Source organism: Podarcis filfolensis, assembly GCF_964270895.1.
Source record: "Podarcis filfolensis genome assembly, chromosome: 8".
NCBI lineage: Eukaryota > Metazoa > Chordata > Lepidosauria > Squamata > Lacertidae > Podarcis > Podarcis filfolensis.
In genome coordinates, this window is record NC_139611.1 from 7,820,923 (window position 1) to 7,843,905 (window position 22,983).

At 45.2% G+C, this 22,983-nt stretch overlaps 1 protein-coding gene across 2 annotated transcripts; it reads right to left on the reverse strand.

Moving 5' to 3' along the window:
• Positions 1 to 1,255: 1,255 nt before the first annotated feature.
• BRAP (BRCA1 associated protein) lies at positions 1,256 to 22,955 on the reverse strand. Of its 2 annotated transcripts, none has more exons than XM_083629456.1 (12): positions 22,668 to 22,955; positions 21,242 to 21,403; positions 18,673 to 18,874; positions 16,085 to 16,274; positions 14,084 to 14,197; positions 12,510 to 12,658; positions 10,483 to 10,558; positions 9,320 to 9,458; positions 6,736 to 6,845; positions 6,338 to 6,427; positions 5,054 to 5,157; positions 1,256 to 4,491 (listed from the first exon to the last, which is right to left on the reverse strand). In XM_083629456.1, the coding sequence occupies exons 1-12, from the start codon at positions 22,747 to 22,749 to the stop codon at positions 4,131 to 4,133; spliced, it is 1,779 nt and encodes a 592-aa protein (XP_083485582.1). In that variant the 5' UTR covers positions 22,750 to 22,955; the 3' UTR covers positions 1,256 to 4,130. The 2 variants fall into 2 exon arrangements, with proteins under 2 accessions (XP_083485582.1, XP_083485583.1); XM_083629457.1 differs by having other exon boundaries at positions 18,673 to 18,871; positions 22,668 to 22,923.
• Between the last annotated feature and the right edge of the window lie 28 nt (positions 22,956 to 22,983).

A 22,983-nucleotide genomic window follows, 5' to 3' on the forward strand; every position in this document is an offset into this window, starting at 1 on the left:
AGGTTGGCGACTGAAATCTCCATTTGGCTGACCCTCCAGATTTCTTAAGCACATAAGCAGAAGAGCTTCTTCACTGCATTTATATCCCACCCTTTTCTCTAAGGAGTACATGGTTTCCCCCATCCCCCACCCTTTGAGGTAGGTTCAGAGGCTGTGACTGACTCCAGGTCACCCAATGAGCTTCATGATTGAGTGGGGATTTGAACCCTGATCTCCCAGGTCCTAGTCTAACACCCACATCACCACACTAGCTTCCTGGAGTATTTCTGCTATGGGGCATATATATAAATAGGTATATAATTATGGGAAAAGCAAAACGTCACTTAGAGAAGGCTCTGAAATACTTGTCCTTGAAGCTTGAATTTGCTTTATTCTGGATTGTTTTGTTGGATGTTTTAAGGTGTTGTAAACCGCTTTGAGATTTTTTTTTCTCTTTAAAACATAAAGCAGTATAGAAATGAAATTAATATTAACAATAATACAGTGGTACCTCGGGCTAAGTACTTAATTCGTTCCGGAGGTCTGTTCTTAACCAGAAACTGTTCTTAACCTAAAGCACCAGTTTAGCTAATGGGGCCTCCTGCTACTGCCGCGCCGCCAGAGCACAATTTCTGTTCTCATCCTGAAGCACAGTTCTTAACCTGAAGCACTATTTCTGGGTTAGCAGAGTCTGTAACCTGAAGCGTCTGTAACCTGAGGTACCACTGTAAATCCCATTGGGGGGAAATGGTACCTAGACATGTTGTTGCACTAATTGTAACCTAGGTTTAAGGTGCCATTTGACAATGGGCTTATATGAGTTTCTAACCCTGGTCTAGACGTAACTGACACTTCGGTCCTCTCTCAAAAGCCACCTATGAACAGAGGATCGATGAAGCCATGTGGGAAGACTTTTATCCACTAGAGCAAGCATTAGAACGTACGACTTTTCAGCAGGAGGCATTCCAGAACTGCTTCGCTTGCTCTGGAACAGCCTTGACCAACATGTTAAAAAAGATACCCGTACCCCTTTTCCCCAGGGCACATGCCTACAGGCTGGGGGATCTTTGGCCCTTGTTTTAGCCGGCAGCGAATCAGATGGTCTGACTCAGCAGAAGGCAGATTTGCCTCTCCTCGTGACAATCAGCATCCCTAGTGTGGAAACAGCAGAACTCTTCGCCCACAAGCTTGCTACTTCAATGTACCTTCTTCCAAATTATCGAAGATATTAGTAAATCTGCTATCCAAGGGAAGCACATACACAAATGCCACTGTGCATATTTTAATCCAGTTTAATAAAGTCCCATTGCAGATGTTACAGTATATAATATTATAACAGACACCCATATTAATCTGTGGGTGTTGCTAGTGTCAGCCAAACTCCAGTCTATCCTCTGAATAAATCTGACTGCTCTTAGCTCAGCAGGGCAAAAAGCTTGGCAGATTTAACAGTGTTCAAACACAGCACAGGTGGCATCTTAAAAATGTCAAGCAATTATCCTCAATTTCTAAGAGGTTAGGACTAGAAACTAAGAAGAAGAAAAACATTTCAGAGGAAATGAAAGGCTTCTCAGGGAAGAATCCAGATCTTGCTCCAAGCCCTGAAATTAGGAAAGTAATGATGCCAAGGCGAGTCTGAGCATACGCTGATCTTTCCAAAAGATTCCCTGATAAGTAACACATTTCAAACAATTACTCTTGGCGCCCAGGTTCATCTTTATATGACATGGACTTAGTGGTTTTTAAACCGCGTCCTCTCTTTCCGCCTGAACTTTTCTCCCCAGATGAAGAATTTCCCTTCTTCCCTAGCACACCAATATTGCACAAGCCTCATCCTAACTTCCGGGGATGCAGGAGGACAGAGGAGATCACGAAGCAAGAGTAACCAAGTGCAAAAATAGGATTGTTTCAAAAATAAGCAGAGTAGTTTCTATAGAAGACGGTTACACTGACCATTTAGCTTTTAAAATTATCGTATCAAGACTGTACAATGCATGTGCACAGAACTTTTTTTTTTTAACAGATACATTTGTGCTACAAAATTTGATCAAAAAGAGTCAGCAGCAAGGAGCTCAGAAAACTACTAGTCAGCTAGAGCTGATAAAAATCTGGTGCTGCAGGTGGCAAACTGCATCAAGTGAGCTTGATAGGCCTATGTTAAGTTGGTGGTGGGATGGATGCATTTTTTTTCCTTTTTCAAAGCAAAAAATAAGCATGTTAGCAGAAACTTGTAGGCTTGATTTTTTAAAAACTAAAATTTTCAATCCAGCCATTAGAATACTACCAATGCCAGTATCTCGCCCTGTGGCTCTAGTTTGTTCAGTGAGGGCGAGCACTCATTATACCTCCATCTAGACAAAGCGTACACTTGTACAAACAAACCACCAGGGGCTTAACTTCTCGTAGCCCTTGAGGTGTGTGCAACGCTTGCTGCTGAGTGTAAAGTTGGCGCGGACAAGGCAAAAGAGCAACATTTGGCATGGCAAAAAGTCTTCACTTGAGGAAATGTGCCATTTGAAGGGGTGGGGGCAAGACCCAAAGCATTGCTCAGGTTGCAGGCAGAACCTACCTATTCGCAGCTCTCTTAAGATGTCGAGAGGGCATTAGGGCAGCCACACACATTAGCAAACAGAAGAGACGAGGTTTGCTTAAAATGCAGGCGTCTGAAGGGGGCAGAGGGTCTTCCAGCCCCTTTCTGACCATCTCCACTTGGTTTTTGTCCTTAGAATCCCCTGAGCAGGGTTCTTTTGTGCGGAGGAGGGTTGGCTTCTTAAATACCTGCAGACAAGCTCATTCTGCACAGAATGCTGAAATTCTGCTATTTCCTGCTAAGGGCTAACTAAAATAGAATTGACACACAAACACACATAACCAACTCCCAAGGTAGTTGCAAGGAAAACCACATGTGTGGAACCCCACAGCGGAAACACACTCTTGGGACATGGGGAGCGGATAGGAAGTGAAGAAGCAGCGGCAGGGGACAGGTTAGGTACATGCACACAGCTTTTCCACTCTAAATCACTCTCTCAAGGCAGGTTTCAGGGTCTGATCACATGTGTTCACATGCAGTGCATAGTCAGGTATCAAGGCAGAAAACACTGGTTGTCAAGCAAGGAGCATTTGGAAGAAGACAGGGAGAGGATGCAGGTCCAGTGCAGCACAAGGAACTGGGGAATTGTGAATGAACTCAGGGACACCCAGCATGGTAGTTTTGCAATTTCCCAGAAAGCTCCCTAGCCAGCGTGGTCCTTGCTTTGCTGCAAGCATCAACCTTTCTACTAAGCCCTAGGCACCCGAGATTTCAACAAGGCAAACCTTCAGTGCATTTCCCACCCCTTAAGCAGATTTCTCCCTCGCTTTCTGGACAGCCCTTCAAAGTCTGGAGAATGCTCTTGATTAACTCAGCCCTCCGTCTATGATTCACCAGCCAAGGCCTCCCAGAAGTTTTACAACCGGGGGACAGGCTTAGGACAAAGGCCTCAAAAATGATGCATCTCACAGAGATGCAGTTCTTGCACCCAACACCTCAGAGCTCTTCAACGCCAACATTCAGCAAGGCTCCTGGCACAAAACTTTCCAGCCGAGCAGAACTTTCCTACTCGACTGGCAATTCTGCCGCTTTGCAGCGCACACCTACCAAGAGGAGAGACTGCCTGCATGTGCTTTCAGCCAGGTGCCTCAAAATCAGGAAAGGGAGCCTGGGTCCAGGTGTACTCCTAGCTTACAAAAGGCGCAAGGCCACAACGTCTCTTCCTGCGCCCCCCCTGGGAAAAAAAGAAATCTAAGGCTCTTGTCATTTTGGTTTTTTTGCACTCAGTTTAAAGTATGATTTCAAGCAAACATCTAAAACTTGAACACAGTGTTCTCAGGTTATGCAGCAGAGAAGGGGAGGCTAAATACGGCCAGACAGCCAAGGAGTCACTACATAGTGCCTAAGAGTAGCTAGATAGCCAGGAGAGGGAAAGAGCATCTTAAGGGCTGCCGATGGCTGTTGGCTAGTGCACTGGGGTAGGAAAGGCTCTGCAAACTGGTCGCTCATCCCTTGCTAGACTCTTGCGCCTGCTTCACCTGACAAGCGACTCTCCTTCAGCCCCCCCCGGCCACCCCTCTGTGGCCAGTTTCAGTAAGGTCAGCTGCGGCCACCTCATCTCTCACTTGCCCCTCTTGCCTCTACCCTTCCGGGATGAAGGCTTCCCGGGACCCCCCGCCGATGAGCCGGCTGACGATGCCATGGCAATATTGATCTGTCCATCTTGGATTTCCTGCCTAGCCTCAGCGGGGAGGTGATTGATCTTCTGCTGTGTCTCCAGGTAGAACATGACGTCCCGCAGTTGCTCCTGGACCTCCGTGATCTGCAGGTCCTTCTGCTCACATGTCTCCTTCAGCAGCTTCTCCTCCTCCTTCAGCTTGTTCTGGAGCAAGATCTGGTTGGCTCGCAGGCACTTGTTCATTTCCTGCTCCTCCTTCAGCTCCGTGGTCAGCTTGGACACTTTGGTGTTTAGTTGGGTGCACCTGAAGGGCAGAGAAGGAGAGGGAACTATGTTACATTCAGAGTCTACTCCGTAGGCTGTGGGTATCAAACAGTAGTCCCAGAGGCCATGCCAAGGTAATTACCGTATTTTTCGCTCTATAAGACGCACCAGACCATAAGATGCACCTAGTTTTTGGAGAAGGAAAACAAGAAAAAAAAAATTCTGAATCCCAGAAGCCAGAACAGCAAGAGGGATCGCTGTGCAGTGAAAGCAGCAAACCCTCTTGCTGTTCTGGCTTCTGGGATAGCTGCGCAGCCTGCATTCACTCCATAAGACGCACACACATTTCCCCTTACTTTTTAGGAGGGAAAAAGTGAGTCTTATAGAGCAAAAAATACGGTACTTCATTATGAATGCAGCAGGCCAGCAACACATGCGCATTCGGCTTTTCATGTGCTTGGCAAAACAACTTTAAAACATTTAAAAAGGGGCAGGTGTCCAGGAAAAAAGACTTTGGTAATCCCACCTGCCACTGAACCCAATGTGGTTTGACTGCACATGATTTTGGCTTCTTAAGGATAAACACAACACAAAGCACATACTTCCTTTCGACAGATTGCTTCTCTTTGACCAAGTCATTCAGTCTGTGCTCGAGCGAGTCGCATTTCTCAATCGTCTCTTTAAATTTAGTCTTCATGTTGTTAATCTGTTTTTAGAAAAAGAGAAAATGGCACTTTTCAAGCAAGCCAGAATCTAACTGGGTGTTCTCTCCATAAGGGTTGAGTGTTCTGGAGTGATTCCTAGACTCTGGCCATTTCCTGGGGTAGTCAGTGAAGAAATTTCAAGAAGAGAGATAACCAAGAACTACGCAAAAAAACCTAAGCATTTGAATTGGAGCTTCCTCCCTCCCTCCCTCTCCATTTTCCTTTTGGGTTCTGTGTTTTTAGATTGTAAGCCTGAGAACAAGGGTGGTCTTTTGGGGGGAGCCTTTTCTAATGTGCATTATGCAAAGGGCCACAGTTCAGTGGCAAAGAACTCGCTTTACTTGCAGAAGGTCCCAAGTTCAATCCCCGGGCAGGGCTGGGAGAGAACCCCGTCTTAAATCATGGGAATCCATGGCTAGCCAGTGGGAAAAGTGGCAAGAGGGGGTGGTACACTCATGCCATGTTCATCCTCTGCCCCCAAAAGGCCTGGGTAAAAAGGTCTAGGATTCCATCCAAAATCCTCCCACCCCCGAACTCAGGACCATCAGAGAAGATGCCAACTTGTTCGACCAACTGTGGCAATCACACAGGGTCCCCGGACGCTTGACAGTCTATTGACCCTGTGCCACCACTGTAATTGCTTTTTGCTGCCACCAACCCGTTTCTTACAGTTACACATGGAGTCCAGACAGTTGTTAACATTAACAAATAATCAAGTTTATTTTATAGGCATCAAAAAGCTAATCGTTTCAGTTAATTTTTCTTGGCAGTTTCTTAATCTTAGTTCCTTAACTGTCCTATTTGTTCCTAACAACTCCAAACTGATTATCCCAACTATCTGACTCCACCTAACAGTTCCTCTTACTCTCTCACCACACAACTCGACCAACCCCTTATCCTCCCTCTTCCTTCTCCAACTCCCAACTCTCAACTGACTTTCACACAACACCCCCTCTAACCCTAACTCCTCCTATCAGTTTCCACTGGCCAATCACATCACACTCATTTTAACCCTTTCCTTATGACCCACCTAGGAGGCAAACGCCACACCAACTTTAGAGGGAAGAGCAGTATCACCAATTTGCCCAACCTCCATCCACTACCAGCCCGCTACCAGCATTTCCTTCAACCTGCCATCCTCAGAAGAGCGGAACGTGCTGCTAGTGCCCATAAGAAACTCACCTCTTCGGCCGTGTCCTTTTCTATTCGGACTATCTTGTTCTCCCAGTATATACGCTGGGACTCCAACTGACTTGTCAGCAAGTAAGAGTACTGTGTTCAGAAGGAAAGAAGAGGCAATGAGAAGGGAATATTCCACAGGGAGAGCTGTTCCTGCATTTGACATGGGTCTAGGATTCTGCCTTGACATTCCCACAAACTCAACAGCTAGCTTGCAACTGAAAAGGACCTGCGGCCTCAGTTGTCCAAATGCCATTCAAGCTCACATGTAAACAGAGGGCTGCCTGTTGTCTCCATTCATTTGGGTTGCTTTGCATTACCCACCCAACTTTCACCAACCGTTAAGGAAGCCAGAGAGAATGTGTAAAAGCAAGAGGGGAAGAAAACCAGTGCGGACTTGCCTCTAGTTGTAATGCGTCAATCTTCTCTTCTTGGCATATGTCCCCCTCGCACTCATACTGAACTAGCTTCCCGTCTGTTTTGCTGGCCACTAGCCGGTGGACGTAATTGTCTAGAGAGAGAGAGAGGGAGAAATGCAACAACCCTGACTGACTAGCTCCAATTTCCTATTTGGAATTACAAATAGATACAGAAAGCAAAAGTAAAATTCAGTTACTAATTCTACCCACACCCACCATACAACAAGCCTACCCTGTTGGGAATCTCGCAGGCGGAGCACTCAGCTACTTCCAGTCTCGCCCTACAGGAGGAGTTGGGCCCTGGTAATGAAGATGGCTGCACTGCTGAGCTAGCAAGCTCAAGCTCATCCAACCTGCTTCTTGCAATTGTCCCACAGGACCCAAGACCTTTCTTGATTAAAGTTCCATCTAACTCAGTATTGTCTATAGCATACCAGCCATTCACAACCTTGGGTCCATGGCTGTTTGTTGGACTACAACTCCCATCATTCCTAGCCAGCATGCCCAGTGGTCAGGGCTTATGGGAGTTGTAGTTCAAAAACATCTGGGGATTTACCAGGTGTATACATCAAAAGCCTTTGAATTCCCAATATTTCTATAGAGGCTAATTTCTTGCTTCATTTGTGCCAAGGCAATAAAAGCAAAATCAAAAGGCATAATAAAGACTTGAGATACATATTTTCCTTCCTTGTGTTGTTTGTTCTTGGGGGTTTTTTTTGGAAAAAACTATTTATATATATAAGTGAACGTTTATATATATAAATAATATGTTTGCCTGTAAAATTTGTGTTTGTTACTATGTTGCTGATAGATCACTTGGGTTTGTGCACACAATTACCGTGTTCACTTCCATCTTAAAAGCAGATATCTAAAATCTACATATAATGGACTGTGGGTTGTACACAAACTATTGCATACACGTACAAAGCTGTCCTGATTCAAAGAAGAAGCAAAACATGTATAATATTATTACTACTTGAATGCCTCTGTGACTGATTAATTTTTTCATTTTAAATATAAACTTTTTTTGTGGAGAGTATGCTTAATGTTTTATTATTTTGCCTCCTCCCTTCTGCTCCTTTGTAAATATATTTTGTTCTGTGTGACTTGGTTCGGAAATAGTTAACTGGTACTGTAATTTGCATTAAATAAAAAGTAGGTTAGCCTGGACATGAAATTTAAAAAAATAAATAAATCTGGGGGCTCGAGGCTGAGAAAGGCTGGTCTATACTGATTGGTACTTGCTCTCCAGGGTTTTAGACAGGGGATATTCCCACCCAATGTGAAAATGCCAGGGAATGAACCAGGGACCTTCTGCAAGCAAAGCCGGTGCTCTGCTACTGAACTTTGGGGAAACTTCAGTCCTGGCCTTTCTTCAGTTCTACCAGAGAAAGTATTCTGCATTTGATTTGCAGAGAATTCAGAGGACAATACTACAGAATTTATGATACTGTCTCTGGGGAAAAAAAGGAAATGGAAGATTCTAAAGGAGAAGATTGTGATACTATCATAAACACAACAGGAAATGTAATTTGAACATATGGAACTGGGCATGAATTAAAGGATAACAAGGGGGGAAATTATGGACTATTATCCCAATATGTGATTGCAGTGGAGATTTTATAACATGGCCATTGATGGAAGGATTTACTATTATTCTATATGGAGGAAGAGTGGTGAGAATTAACAGAGGTAAAGTTAATATTAAAGAAGGAACATGGTTGACTTTTACCAGTAATAATAATAGTTCAGGAACCCCTCTTGGACTTTTTGTGAGAAAAAGAAATGAATGATTCTGAGACACTTTGACTTAAAAGAAATACTGTTTAACAGAAAGAAGAAAAGACGGGTGTTATCATGGACTGAATGCCTTAATCTTTTCTTTTCCCCCCTGTAACTGGCAGATGGAAAATCAAATGTCCTTTTTACTTTTCTGTAATGTTCCTTTTCCTTTTGTCTGTTGCTTTCTGTCTCTTTCCTCTCTTCTTGTTTCTTTCCTTTTCCATTTTTGTCTCTTTTTCTTTTGAGTCGTATGTATGGGGCCTTTGCTAATGTCCAGGGATTGTGTACTCATGGGGGTGGTTCATGGCAGATGGAGGTCCCTGAGTGGGAGACAGCGCAATGTTGGTCTACCTGGGGGAGAGGCTGGGAGCAGGAAGGAAGGATCCCAGGTGAGAGCTGGGAGGGGCGCCTACCTTCTGTGGGGCTGAGAATTGCCTTTAGGAAAGGACTCTGTACTCTTTTCGTAGTAATTATCTTACTGTATTGTGAAAAAATAAAAAATCTTCTAACAACAACAAAGAACAGTGTTCTGTCCGGCTCAGTACTGCCTACACTGGCTGGTTGTGGCTCTCCAGGGTTTCAGTTGCAGACTGGGGATATTCCCAGCCCCCTTTTGAACTGAACCTGGGACTTCCCACCTGCAAAGTAGATAGTCCACTTTCCCTAGAAGGACCAAGAGCCTGACATGGTACGAGGCAGGTTTGGCTCGGCAGCTAAATACCGAAGCACAGATTTAAGGCTCAGCAATGGCTGTTCCTCAAGCAGTGTCGGGTAGAGGAAATACCTCCAGCGTAGTCCCAGACTCTGTGATTGGTCAGCTGCATGGCGTAGGTGTGCTGCGTCTCCTCAAAGTGCTTGTAGGCGTGCCGGCTAACGTAGCGTCCGCATCCAATGTGCCCGCAAATCAGACATATCCACAGGTTCTGCATGAAAAGAAGGATGGTACTGAAGCTCAGAAAAAGCAGTCAGACAGCCAGACTGCAATCCTTACCCTTGCTGCAAAGTCCCAATGAACAGTGGAATAGCGAGTTTTGAGTAAACATGCAAAGGATCCCATCACCAGGCACCGAGAGGAATAGAGGGACACTCAAAGGTGGGCTGGGGCACACTGGGACAGGGGGCAGGCCCTGCTTGCCTATCAGGTGCCTAATAATAATAATAATTTTTTATTTGTATCCCGCCCTCCCTGGCCAAAGCCAGGCTCAGAGCGGCTAAGAACAAGTAAAAATAGCACAGTGTACATAAAATTGCACAATCAATTAATTAAAATGCATTCTAGAATCAATTCAGAATCAAATTAATGGCAACCATCGGGTTAGGAGAGAGGGGGTCAGACTGTGCCTTAGCCAAAGGCCTGGCAGAACAGTTCCATCTTGCAGGCCCTGAGGAAAGATGTCAAGTCCCGCAGGGCCCTAGTCTCTTGTGACAGAGCGGTCCACCAGATCGGGGCCTCGGCCTAAAAAGCCCTGGCTCTGGTCGAGGCCAGCCTAACCACCCTGTGGCCCGGGATCTCCAAGATGTCTTTATTTGAAGACCGTAAGTTCCTTCGTGGGACATACCAGGAGAGGCAGTCCCATAGGTACGAGGGTCCTATTGCGGTATAGGGCTTTAAAGGTTAAAACCAGCACCTTAAACCTGATCCTGTACTCCACCGGGAGCCAGTGCACCCAAGACTTTACTGATGTGCCAGTTTGCCTTAGCAAATGGGAAATTTGTTTCTTTCTTAGCTTATCTTTTCTTCAAGCAACTGCATGAACCATTTGCAGTTGGGTGGGGACACCCTCTGCGTCTTCTGATCCCTCCTTACTGCAACCCCTATCCCAGTGAGATTTAAAAGGGCATTCAGGGTTGGTTAGCCTGGAGAAAATGGCTCCCTCTGTAAACAGCCCCCGCTGCAGACGATACAAGTATCAACATAAAAATTGCCCCTGATCTGTGCCCACTCACTTCTTGGACTCCACACTCAAAGCACTTGTTCTCTTCCACAGGTTCCGGCGTCTGGCAGTACCTGCACACAGGACACCTGGAAGAGGCAGGGGAGAGAGAAGTGGTTACAATCCAGGCCGATTAGCTTGTGGGAGGTGCAGGGCAAATTCAGCTGCTGCTGAAGTACGACTGCCAGCATACGTGAGTCCAGCAACCTGCAGAGGGCACTGCGTTGGCTATCCCTGTTCTAGCCATTTTAAGTACTTCCTAGATAACTCAGTAACTTAAAAAAGAAAGCCAGGACAGGAATATAAGAAATCTGCTAAGAATATGGGATGGGTTAGACCAGGGGTCAGCAAACTTTTTCAGCAGGGGGCCGGTCCACTGTCCCTCAGACCTTGTGGGGGGCCGGACTATATTTGGGGGGGGAAATGAATGAATTCCTATGCCCCACAAATAACCCAGAGATGCATTTTAAAGAAAGGCACACATTCTACTCATGTAAAAACACCAGGCAGGCCCCACAAATAACCCAGAGATGCATTTTAAATAAAAGGACACATTCGACTCATGTAAAAACATGCTGATTCCCGGACTGTCCGTGGGTCGGATTTAGAAGGCGATTAGGCCAGATCCGGGCCCTGGGCCTTAGTTTGCCTACCCATGGGTTAGACTAAGCAACCCTCACAGCTGCTGCTGAAGAGTCAGACAGAAGCAGAGGGAATAAAAAGTAGAAACAACATGGTCAAAAAGAGCTTTGGAAAATCGGGTCCACCTTGGCCAAAAGGGTACGCCGTCATCTTTAACTGTTTCAGTAATTTTATCTTGCCCTATATCCTAGGTCAGGGATAAGTGAAGGCTTCTTCCGCGATGCCATGAGCACAACCACATCATTCTGTACCCCCACTGCTGTTAAGCCCAAGTGCTTTTTCTCTTCCTTTTCCCCCACAAAAAAACATAAGAGCAGCCCTTATCAGACTAAAGGCCTATCTAGTCCCAGCACCTTGTACTCACAGTGGCTTCTCAGAAGCCGACAAGCAGGACCCGGGCACAACAACACTCTCCCCAGCAACTGACCTATAGACAGGCACTATGCCTCGAACACTGGCAGCAGTGTCGGGTTATGAACTGTTGGCTATTTTAGATGGGGACCTGCCCTACTGTGCAGACTAAAAATAGTGGTGTTTATATAGCCTATAAAAGTAACATGATTTGTTTAAAAAGTCAAGTGAACACACTAGATCAAACCAAGTCCAGTTTGGGGGAGGGTTATTTAACCTACAGCCCTCCAGGACTTGTTGATCTCGTCCGCCCCAGCCAGCAGGGCCATGGTTCATGGATGATGGCAGTTTCAGCTTAACAACTTCTGGAGGACCTCAAGTTATTGTTGTTTAGTCGTTTAGTCGTGTCCAACTCTTCGTGACCCCATGGACCACAGCACGCCAGGCATTTCTGTCTTCCACTGCCTCCCACAGTTTGGTCAGATTCATGTTTGTAGCTTCAAGAACACTGTCCAACCATCTCGTCCTCTGTCGTCCCCTTCTCCTTGTGCCCTCAATCTTTCCCAACATCAGGGTCTTTTCCAGGGAGTCTTCTCTTCTCATGAGGTGGCCAAAGTATTGGAGCCTCAGCTTCAGGATCTGTCCTTCCAGTGAGCACTCAGGGCTGATTTCCTTCAGAATGGAGAGGTTTGATCTTCTTGCAGTCCATGGGACTCTCAAGAGTCTCCTCCAGCACCATAATTCAAAAGCATCAATTCTTTGGCGATCAGCCTTCTTTATGGTCCAGCTCTCACTTCCATACATCACTACTGGGAAAACCATGGCTTTGACTATATGGACCTTGACCTCAAGTTAGCCACCCCTGATTCAGGGCACTGGCAGGTTTTCTGGAACCCTCACATTTAGGCCCACTGTTACATGTTGGAAGGGCAACAAAATTGGGAAAGGCACGCAAACAGCTCTCTCTCTCTCTCTCTCTCTCTCTCTCTCTCTCTCTCTCTCTCTCCCCCTCCCCGGCAATACTCCAGAATGAAGAGCGCTTCTTACGTGGTGTCCTCCCACCGCTGCAGACACTGGCTGTGGAAGCTGTGGTTGCAAAGCGTTGTGAGAATCCCATTGACGGACTCATCCATTCTCTCTAGGCAGACAGTGCACTTGGGGAGCTCAGTCAGGTCCATGACAGGAAGACTGGCCCCCTGCGGAGGAGGAAGAAAAAAGGCACATCCAGATTTGTCAGGGTGCTGCTTGATGGCACATGCAACCAAACACATATTTACACTGGCAAAGTGTTCATTTCCCCCCCCCCCCATTCTTCTTTTCGCCTTCTCAATAGCGAAAGGGGATTCTAAGCCCACCAGCCACTTTATACAGAGGCCAAAAACAGCAGTGCTCATCCATGGCGGCACACAGAGCTGTAGTGCCCGAAAAACCGAGCCCAAGTTAGAAACAAAAGCCCACCTGACAAAACAAAACAGGAAGATCATGTTTGGAGATATAGCTTTGATAGAAAAAATTAAGCCAGTGTCAGATTAGCTAAAGTTCAGGCTAAACCTGGTGCATATATGGCTTCCATTCTCATACAGTGGTACCTCGGGTTAAGAACTTAATTTGTTCTGGAGGTCTGTTCTTTACCTGAAACTGTTCTTAACCCGAAGCACCACTTTAGCTAATGGGGCCTCCTGCTACTGCTGCGCCGGCGCTGCACGTTTTCTGTTCTCATCCTGAAGCAAAGTTCTTAACCAGAGGTAATATTTCTGGGTTAGCGGCGTCTGTAACCTGAAGCGTATGTAACCCGAGGTACCACTGTACTTATTTATTCCTCGTTTGTAGGTGCTAAACCATCAGCCTTACATGGGATGCAGATTTCTAAAGAGATTTAATAAACTAACATGATTCTGTCTTTATTTTCTATTCCTTATTTGTCTTCCCTATATGCATGTATTAGCTTATGGGAATAAATCGCAAGAGCATTGGCTTTGCTGTCATTGTTAACTCTTTATTGCACCTTTTAGATGGTACAAAATGCCTGGAACATGCTCAATGCTTTCCACCGACTGCATACAGCACAGGAAGATCACTAATGGTGGAGAGGCTGTTATTCAATATGCCAATCCACCCCCTCCAATTACAGTGGTACCTTGGTTCTCGAATGGCTTAGTTGTCGAACAAATCGGCTTTCCTTCCTCTAAACAGAGTCCTGGGCAGTGAACAATCATCAACAAACCCGGAAGTAAGTGTTCCGGTTTGCAAACATTTTTCGGAAGCCAAACATCTGACACGGTTTCTGCTTGAGTGCAGGAAGCTCCTGCAGCCAATCGGAAGCCATGCCTTGGTTTTTGAATGGTTTCGGGAGTTGAACGGACTCCCAGAACTGATTGAGTTTGAGAACCAATGTACCACTGTACTGATCTTCTCCCCAGACTTCCTCAGAACAGTTTGGAAGCCACTGGGCAAAAGAATCAAGGGGCAGACTGGTGTTTAAAAATGCACACAAACAGAGACAAGTTCTTTTGTAGACATTCACAATTCCTCCTGGAACCTTGAGGTGCTGCATCCAGCTGGCTGAAGGGAGCTGGGATCCTGAGAGGATGCCAGAGTTGGAAAAGTGTGAAGGAACTTACATCTTCTGACTTGAAGACCTCTGCCCTCTCTACGTAGACCAGCTGGCAAACATCCTCTTCTATGGAATTGAACTGCCGGCCATTGCAAGTCATGTAGAAGCTGTCTGCATCTGCCTACAATTAAAGCAAAGAAGAAGAGACTGAGCTGTTTGGATGGAGAGAGCACAGCCCACTACAGTGAAAAGCAGAACAGAGGCATCTGTGCCAATAGGAGACAAACTGAGATTACTTCCCAGGCCGGTAGTGCTCACACAGTCCCCACAGAATCTAGAACACTTTCTAAAAAAAGGAAGTAAGTATTTATAATGCACACATCCTAACTCTGCTGATAGCTCAGATAATGCTACAAATCCAAATGTATATTTTGAAAGCACCTGGAGCTGTACAACACCAAAATTAAGCAAGGAAAAGATAAAATATAAAATTTATACGTGCCAAAATCAAATTAAAAACCCAGATTCAAGTTTTAAGATGCCTGGGATTTTCCATATATAGATACTGCTATATTCCAATAGATTAAATCCTAATTTCACAAATGCACATGGAAGACTTTTATGCGCTTTCTGGTCAAAGAATCAGGTTTTATTGGCAACAGCCCACATCCAGCTCCCCTGCTTCTTGCCACTTTAACGCTCAGTCAGAATCCCCAAGCCCACCTGAGTCAGTGCTTCAAGTCAAACATACAAACTGAATCATTTTAGACAACTGCAAACTGCTTGTGCTGTGTCCAGTAACTGACTCCTGACTCCAAACAGATCTGAATGGCAAATGGTTTCAAATCAGCAACTGGATTCAAAGCCCCGCGTGTCTCCAAAGAAGTAAAGCTGGCAAAAAAGGTTGTTTGTTGTTGTTTAGTCGTTTAGTTGTGTCCAACTCTTCATGACCCCATGGACCAGAGCACACCAGGCACTCCTGTCTCCACTGCCTCCCGCAGTTTGGTCAAACGCATGCTGGTAGCTTCAAGAACACTGTCCAACCATCTCGTCCTCTTTCGTCCCGTTCTCCTTCTGCCCTCAATCTTTCCAAACATCGGGGTATTTTCCAGGGAGTCTTTTCTTCTCATGAGGTGGCCAAAGTATTGGAGTCTCAGCTTCAGGGCTGATTTCCTTAAGAATGGATAGGTTTGATCTTCTTGCAGTCCATGGGACTCTCAAGAGTCTCCTCCAGCACCATAATTCAAAAGCATCAATTCTTCGGCGATCAGCCTACTTTATGGTCCAGCTCTCACTTCCATACATCACTACTGGGAAAACCATAGCTTTAACTATACGGACCTTTGTTGGCAAGGTGATGTCTCTGCTTTTTAAGATGCTGTCTAGGTTTGTCATTGCTTTTCTCCCAAGAAGCAGGCATCTTTTAATTTCGTTGTACTTTCCCGTAAAAGCCAAGTCTCCCCAACAAAGAACCGAACAGCAGAGACCTGAACTTAACTCTCTCCCCCCCAAAAGTCTTAACACTCTAACACAGCCTTCCCCAATCTGGTGCCCTCCAGATGTTTCAGATTGATGGAAGTTGCAGTCGAAACACAAGGAGGGCACCCAGTTGGGGAAAGGTTCTCCAGCCCTCAGAACAATCACACAGAAGGTGCCCATGGACAGCATAACCAGTTAAACCATTTAAGATGGCATATTGGGCACATGAGCTGGTGGTGGGTCTCACAGACCTTTATGAACCTAAAATGGCCTCCAGTAGCTCTGGGCTGCATCCAGGTGCTCCACAACAACAGTTTTAGGAAGGTATATGCAGAAGAGCATAGGTTTTACTGCTGAATGTGCCTCAGTGAACGGTTAAACCTGTTCAGTGGTTACTTGGGTTTAAAATTTGTTTCATTTTTTCTGGGGTAAAAGTGTGCTTTCCAATCTTGTTCACTACTTCTGGCATCCTGGGAAGAAGAAACAGCTGGGTGTTTCTAAAGCATTTTTTGAAAGCACTGTGTACTTGGAGAAAACTGTTCCCCCCCCCCCTTTGGCCAAAGTAACATTTCATCTCTTGGCTTTTTACCTGTGTACTAAATTTGATCAGGACCATGTACTGGTTTGGGGTGGAGTCTCGTATGATCTTCATGTGCTCGATGACGTCATAAAAGGAAGCCACAAACTTCATGAGGTCGTGGCTGGTCATCGTGGCAGGCACTGTGAGAATGCACAGCATGGCACTGCGCCGAACGTCTTCTTTCAAGGAGGTCATCTTGCTGCATGAGACGGGAATTAGAATGGTCAGTATGTTCGCCGGCATTTTGAAAGCCTCAATCCACCAGTGAAAGCCTTAATTAAAATGCACAGATGTATTACGGATCTACTTCGTTCAAAGCCTCCCACAGTACAGATAATTTGTATAACAGGGTCTTCTGACGAGGAAATGTACTACCTCTGTCACTTCCCTGCAAAACTGCACTAATTAACCCAAGGGCAGCCAATGTGGTGTCCCTCCAGAGGTTTTGAACTCCAACTCCCATCATCCTGGCCATTGTCCATATTGGCTGGGGCTGATGGGAGTTGGAGTCCAAAACATCTGACATCATGCTGGCTACTTCTGGATTAATCTGTAACTTTGTTTCATTATAGGTTTGTCAACCCCACTGAACCTGGTTACCTATTACTGAAAATCACTGCTGTGATAACAAACAGTACAGCAGAAAGGCTCATCTCAAGTTCATCAAGAAGATGATCAGCAAAGGAAGATGGACCTCCCTGGTTGGCAGCTGCGAGCCACTGTAGATCTTCTTTTATAACGGGAGTGGGCAACCGCCAGCCTGCGGGTCAATCTTGGCCCACCAGGCCATTTTCCCTAAACCATGCCCATCAGCAGGCTTCATGGTTTAATGCACCACTGGACACATGCGTCTGATGCGCAAATATTTGTGCTAGAGTAGCATGAGAATGAGAACTTAACACGAAAGGGATGGGGGAGAAACTCACAAAAGTTTATGTAAGGCGGGTGGCACTGTGGTCTAAACCACAGAGCCTAGGGCTTGCCGATCAGAAGGTCAGCGGTTCGAATCCCCACGATGGGGTGAACTCCCATTGCTCGGTCCCAGTTCCGGCGCACCTAGCAGTTCGAAAGCACGTCAAAGTGCAAGTAGATAAACAGGTACTGCTCCAGCGGGAAGGTAAATGGCGTTTCCGTGCGCTGCTCTAGTTCGCCAGAAGCGGCTTAGTCATGCTGGCCACATGGCCCGGAAGCTGTCGGAGGACAAATGCCAGCTCCCTCGGCCTATAGCCACAACCCCAGAGTCATCTGTGACTGGACTTAATGGTCAGGGGTACCTTTACCTTACTTCCCCTTTAAGATTGGCATGAAAGGTACTTTGACAGGTGGTCAGATTTGGTCCCCGTGACAGATCCTAATAAGTACCTGACGTGTGGAGCCAAAAGTGTTCCCCACCTGATGTCAGGAACAGGCAGGCCACTGTCTCCCAGAACCAGGAGGGAATTGAAAATGGATGCAGAGAGAAAGTTTCTATGCAGGAACGCTCTCTGGCCGTGTGCACACAGCCCATTAGGGAAGGATACATAAACTGGGGTGAAGAAAGGGGGGGGGGCTGTTTCAACTGCTGCATAGTCCACAGAGCTCAGACCTGGGAATAGCTGCCTAGATTCTACACTGGTGTGCGTAGGTATTCAGAGCTGCAGATGCAACTGTGAATGTTATCTTTAACAATAAATACTTAACTATCTGCCATGTGCATTCCTTGGCTGTGAACCACCCATGGCCGCCCCCCGCCCCGCCCTACAATATGCAGCAGCTGAAAGAATAGCTACAGTACACCCTTGATTTGTGCAAGACCACAAAGAGGCCCAAGACTCAAGGCAGTGTTCAAAATATGAGCAACCGATTTGCACCCTGAAATATCCCAGAACCTTCTTCAACATACAGGGGCTGCATAGCAATGCACAGGGTTCCTAAACAGGTAACAGGAGTTTCCTAAATGGTAGAGAACCACCACCGTAAAGATTGTGCTGTCAAACGTAACCAAAGTGTTAGTAAATATTTCAAACCAAGAACTTTCCCCCAAACACTTTCCCAGACCCTTTAAAGCATCAGTTAAGGCAATTTTAACCTGCCTCCCTGGACTTTATCCTGCTGCTACTTTCTTTTATTGCACTTTTTAAAAAATGACTAAACCAGAGTTATCTCTTCCAAAATAAATAAAAATAAAAATCCAGGAACTGGATTTATCACATTTCAAAGAGTACCTAGGGATTTACCTTAAATTAGGTTCAGTTTGGGCTAGTATTGTCTACTCTGGCTGGCAATAGTTCTCCAGTATTCCAGGAAAAGAGAGGAACCTATTCCAGCACCCACTAACTGATTCATTCATTTATTTCTTAGACTTATATCACACTTTTCCTCTAAGGAGCTAAAGGTGATACCCATTGTTCTCCCTTTCCCCGTTTTATTCTTACAACAACCCTGTGAGGTAGGTTAGGCTGAGAATGCGCATCTGAGATCTTCAGCAAGCAATATGTTTGCTCTTCCACTGACTTAAAGCCCTTCCTTCTAAGGGAGCAGGAGTTTCACAAAAACCATACAAGGCTTGGATCTGTGACCCGCTTCGCAGAAGCCACGTAAGAGAAGCACTTCCTTACTTTGTCTTGTAGAGGTGCATGATGCCATGAACTATTTCAACCGACGGGTTTCCACTGAAAAAGGAAATCTGGTCTGGAAGCTGCTTTGAGGGGGAATCCGGTGCTGTCCCAACACCCCCACTTTGGCCATTATGTTTACTTCGGTCATCGGGGGAGGATGCCTCAGACGCTTTGCCTTCCTCCATCACTGCTTTCAACGCTTCTTTTTTCATGAATCAAGAAAAGTATAGGTCAAAAATTAATTCGTGAAAAATTCAACTGATCTTCTAAAACACTATTTCCTTTTTTTTATAAGATATTTATTAAAGTTTTTGGAAATACAACAAGAAAAATAAAAAAACCCTCATTTTAAACAAGAAAAGATAAAATAAAAAAGGAAAAAAAAGAAAAATCAAAAAGAAAAAAACAGAGAATTGAGATCCATTAAACAAAAAAGAAAAATCAATAAAAAATACAGCACATCTTCCCATTACTGATCTTTCATTAGCTTATTTCTCTGACCTCCTCACACCTCCCTTTTTTGTATTCTAAGTCAATTATCCATTTCAGCAAATCCTTTCCCTCTTTTCAAATTTTTATCCTGTAAATTTATCTTGAAATTAATATACCTTTACTTTCCCTCCTTTCACCAATTAACAGTCTATTTTTCCTAAATCTTTGTAACATTTCTGCTAAAATCACATAAATTCATTCCAACATCATTCTAACATTCATTAATCTTGCAATGTTTCTGTAAATAGTCTTTGAATTTCTTCCAATCTTCCTCCACCGACTCTTCTCCCTGGTCTCGGATTCTGCCAGTCATTTCCGCCAATTCCATATAGTCCATCACCTTCATCTGCCATTCTTCCAGGGTGGGTAGATCTTGTGTCTTCCAATGCTTTGCAATAAGTATTCTTGCTGCTGTTGCAGCATACATAAAGAAAGTTCTATCTTTGGCACCAATTGGCCAACCATGCCCAGGAGAAAGGCCTCTGGTTTCTTCAGAAAGGTATATTTAAATATCTTTTTCATTTCATTATAGATCATCTCCCAGAAAGCCTTAATCCTTGGGCATGTCCACCAAAGGTGAAAGAATGTACCTTCAGTCTCTTTACATTTCCAACATTTATTATCGGGCAAATGATAAATTTTCGCAAGCTTGACTGGTGTCATGTACCACCTGTATATCATTTTCATTATATTCTCTCTTAAGGCATTACATGCCGTGAACTTCATACCTGTGGTCCATAACTGTTCCCAGTCAGCCATCATAATGTTGTGTCCAACATCTTGTGCCCATTTAATCATAACAGATCATTTAATCATAACAATACTCTGGTTTCTCTTCAGATCGTATAAATCTTTCACCTTTTACTAAAACACTATTTCCATACGTTATAAAGGGAATCTACTCAGAAAGGGCCCTTTGTAAATTGTGTACATCAATGACTACTTCCAAGCCGCAGTTCACTATTTACCAACCCAGGAGCATGTCCAACAGAGTCAGTGAAACCAATCTGAGGATTTTGTTTCAAGTAGGTGACTTGCAAACTGGTCCTCCAGACTATTTAGTTATAGAAAGGATCAAGAGGCCACTGACAGCTCACTTCCATGCATACTGATTCCAAAGCAAGCTCCAGTGTGCCAATGGGGATTTCTTCCTAATATGCGTGTTTAGGATCGCAGCTCTAACCTAGCAGCCAAAAGGTAAAGACCGCAAAGCAGCCCCTAGCAATTAGAAACATTTCTCAAGTTATGTTTGATCACAAAAGGTTACATCCAATGAAGGTGTTCCATTTGCACAAGGACCTCTGTATGTCCAACAGAACTTCCCCTCCCTCTTTTTTCCCTACCCCCATAACCAAAACCTGCTCCAGAGGATTGCAGGAAAATCCAGAACACATTTGAGTGGCTCAAAGGGGTGGGGAGGACAGGGAGGGAAAGGTCTGTTATGCTCATGCAAGTCCTTTCATGCAGTTCAAAGCATGGTAAAGCAGGAAAGTTAATCCCTGATCACTCATTACTCCTTCATATTGTTGTAGAATTATTAGAATGGGCTTTCCCTATCTGACTCCCTCTAGACTACCAAGTCCCATCAACCAAAGCCAACATGGACAACGGTCAAAGATGCTGGGAGCTGTAGTTTAAAACACCTGGAAGGCATCCTGTTCACTACCCCTTTAATAGGCATCAGTTCTGAGAATACTTTAAAACTTTAGAACAATCTTGCAAACAAATCTACAGAAGTTGCATGCTCATAACCATTCACTGTTTGGGGAATGTCCTCGTCTCTAAGAAACAAGGGCCGAGAGCCAAGTCTGTTCCTGTCCTGCCCTCTCTCCCAGCCTAGCCAGTAACAAGAACAACAAAGTTTTCCTGTTTGGTCAATTAGTTAATTCTGGCACTTAACAAGTCTGATTTAGTAGTGGTCCTGTTGTATAGCTAAGTGGAAAGGAAAAAGCTCACACTATCATATGCATGTTAACTGGCTCTGCCTGACACCCACTCTGATAGTTGTATATTTTCTCGAAGCATAAACTTGCACCTGCATTCTGCCCAGAAGCACATGGAAGCACCATACCAGTACCTGCATCAGGCTTTATAGTTTCAATGATCATATCAGTCATCTCCCTGCGGCCAATGTGCTGGTGAATGATAGCGGCTTTCTCAACAGGCTCCTTTCCGTCTAAGGAGGCTGTGGCAGCTGCTAGTGATTTCTCCTGGATTTCCTCATCAGACATTTCAGTGGCTAAACAAAAACAGTGATGTGTATTATTATAATAGCTATCCACAAGCTAGAACAAAAACAACAAAAGCAAACACGCCCTTTCAAATCTAAATGATTATATCCATTGCAGTTGAACTAGCCTATTAATTAATTCATTCTTCTTTAAACTTGTTGGAAAGTATCCAGAGTGGCTGGGGCAACCCAGTCAGATGGGTGGAGTACAAATAATTAAATGTTTCCGGCCTCCTATTGGTTCAGCATTTGGGCTACAACACGCCTGTGACATCATTTAGCTGATCTCAGAGGCACTTGTAGATACAAATCAGGTCATGAGCAAAGCATTACACACACACACACACACACACACACACACACAGTGTAACACAGGTATCCGGGTTTTCCTGTTAGAGCAATTGATAGGATGCTTAATTAGACAACTTCCATCACATTATTATTATGAAAGGGCCCTGTTTGATAGGGTAAGCATAAGACAGAGACCCTATCTCCTTCTTGCCGTTGTATTAAGTAATCAGCAATTTGTCACGTACAATGACAGACATGTATGCAGAAACCAGGAGTCTGTGTAGCATTACCCAGGGGGGAAATTAAACATTTTCTTACATTTTCTAAGATGTCACAGATGAAGACGAGGGCACACTTCTATACCAGTGACTGCTTATTTTATCATAGAATTATTGCCTCGAGTGTACATCCTGCATTCCCAAACATACCACACATTCTGGAAGGGATTTGTTCTGTGTTGTGCACACATACTTTGCATTAACTCCTCCTACACAGGCTTCTGCCAGAGGGCTTATTAGTAAACCAAGCACACCAACTTTCATATATATCTGTTGTTGGAGGGGGAAGGCCTTTTTCATTTGAAACATTATAACACTATGTAGAGTGATACCAGTAACTCTTCATAGTAAATAGCAACAATATGAAGTTTGTCATTAACTTGGGATCACTGCTCTACCTTGCTCAACATGATCTACTTCAACCGGTATCACCTCTGTCTGATCTCACCTACAGAGACATCTGCTCTTACATAAGCGCCTTTTAACTAGAGGATATAATTCGGTTAGGCTTTCTACCTTTGGGGATAAAATAATAATAATTGCTGTGGTTTAAAAGTTGTACTTTTTCTTGTAAAACACACTGGGGGTCACTGTAGTAGAATTTTAAAAATATTTATGTTGTAATCTCTCTCTGACCGACTTCCCTCCCTTTCTCTCCACCCCCCCGGCTTGTTCCCCCCTCATTCTCCCCCGAGCCCCCTCACCGGCCGCGCTGTAAGGAAAGCCGCCCGGCACGGGCGAAGTCTCGGCCAGCTCCAAGCGAAGGACCACCAGCGACACACTCATAGGGCCCGCCCTGGAGGGGCTCCCGAGCCCGCGGGGCCCGAGCGGGGCAGGGAAAGGGGAAAAGAGGCCCAAACCGCCCCTGAGGCGCCAGCTGGGGCTCCTGCTGTTGTTCCGCCGCCTTCGCCGCCGCAGCTCCCTAGGATTATGAGCCACTTCCGCCCCCTGGCTCCCTGACCCTTGACCCCGGCGCGCGCAGGCGCAGAGAGGGAGCGGCGGGAGGGGGCGGGGCGAAGG

What these genes read in the sequence shown, in the direction of transcription:
- BRAP (XM_083629456.1), bottom strand. Translation starts at nt 22,749, where the DNA reads ATGAGTGTGTCGCTGGTGGTCCTTCGCTTGGAGCTGGCCGAGACTTCG. An exon ending in AGGTCTTCAAGTCAGAAGAT is followed by an intron (nt 12,659 to 14,083) that starts GTAAGTTCCTTC and finishes CCTCCTCCGCAG; the next exon opens with GGGGCCAGTCTTCCTGTCAT. An exon ending in TTGAGTGTGGAGTCCAAGAA is followed by an intron (nt 9,459 to 10,482) that starts GTGAGTGGGCAC and finishes CTTTTCATGCAG; the next exon opens with AACCTGTGGATATGTCTGAT.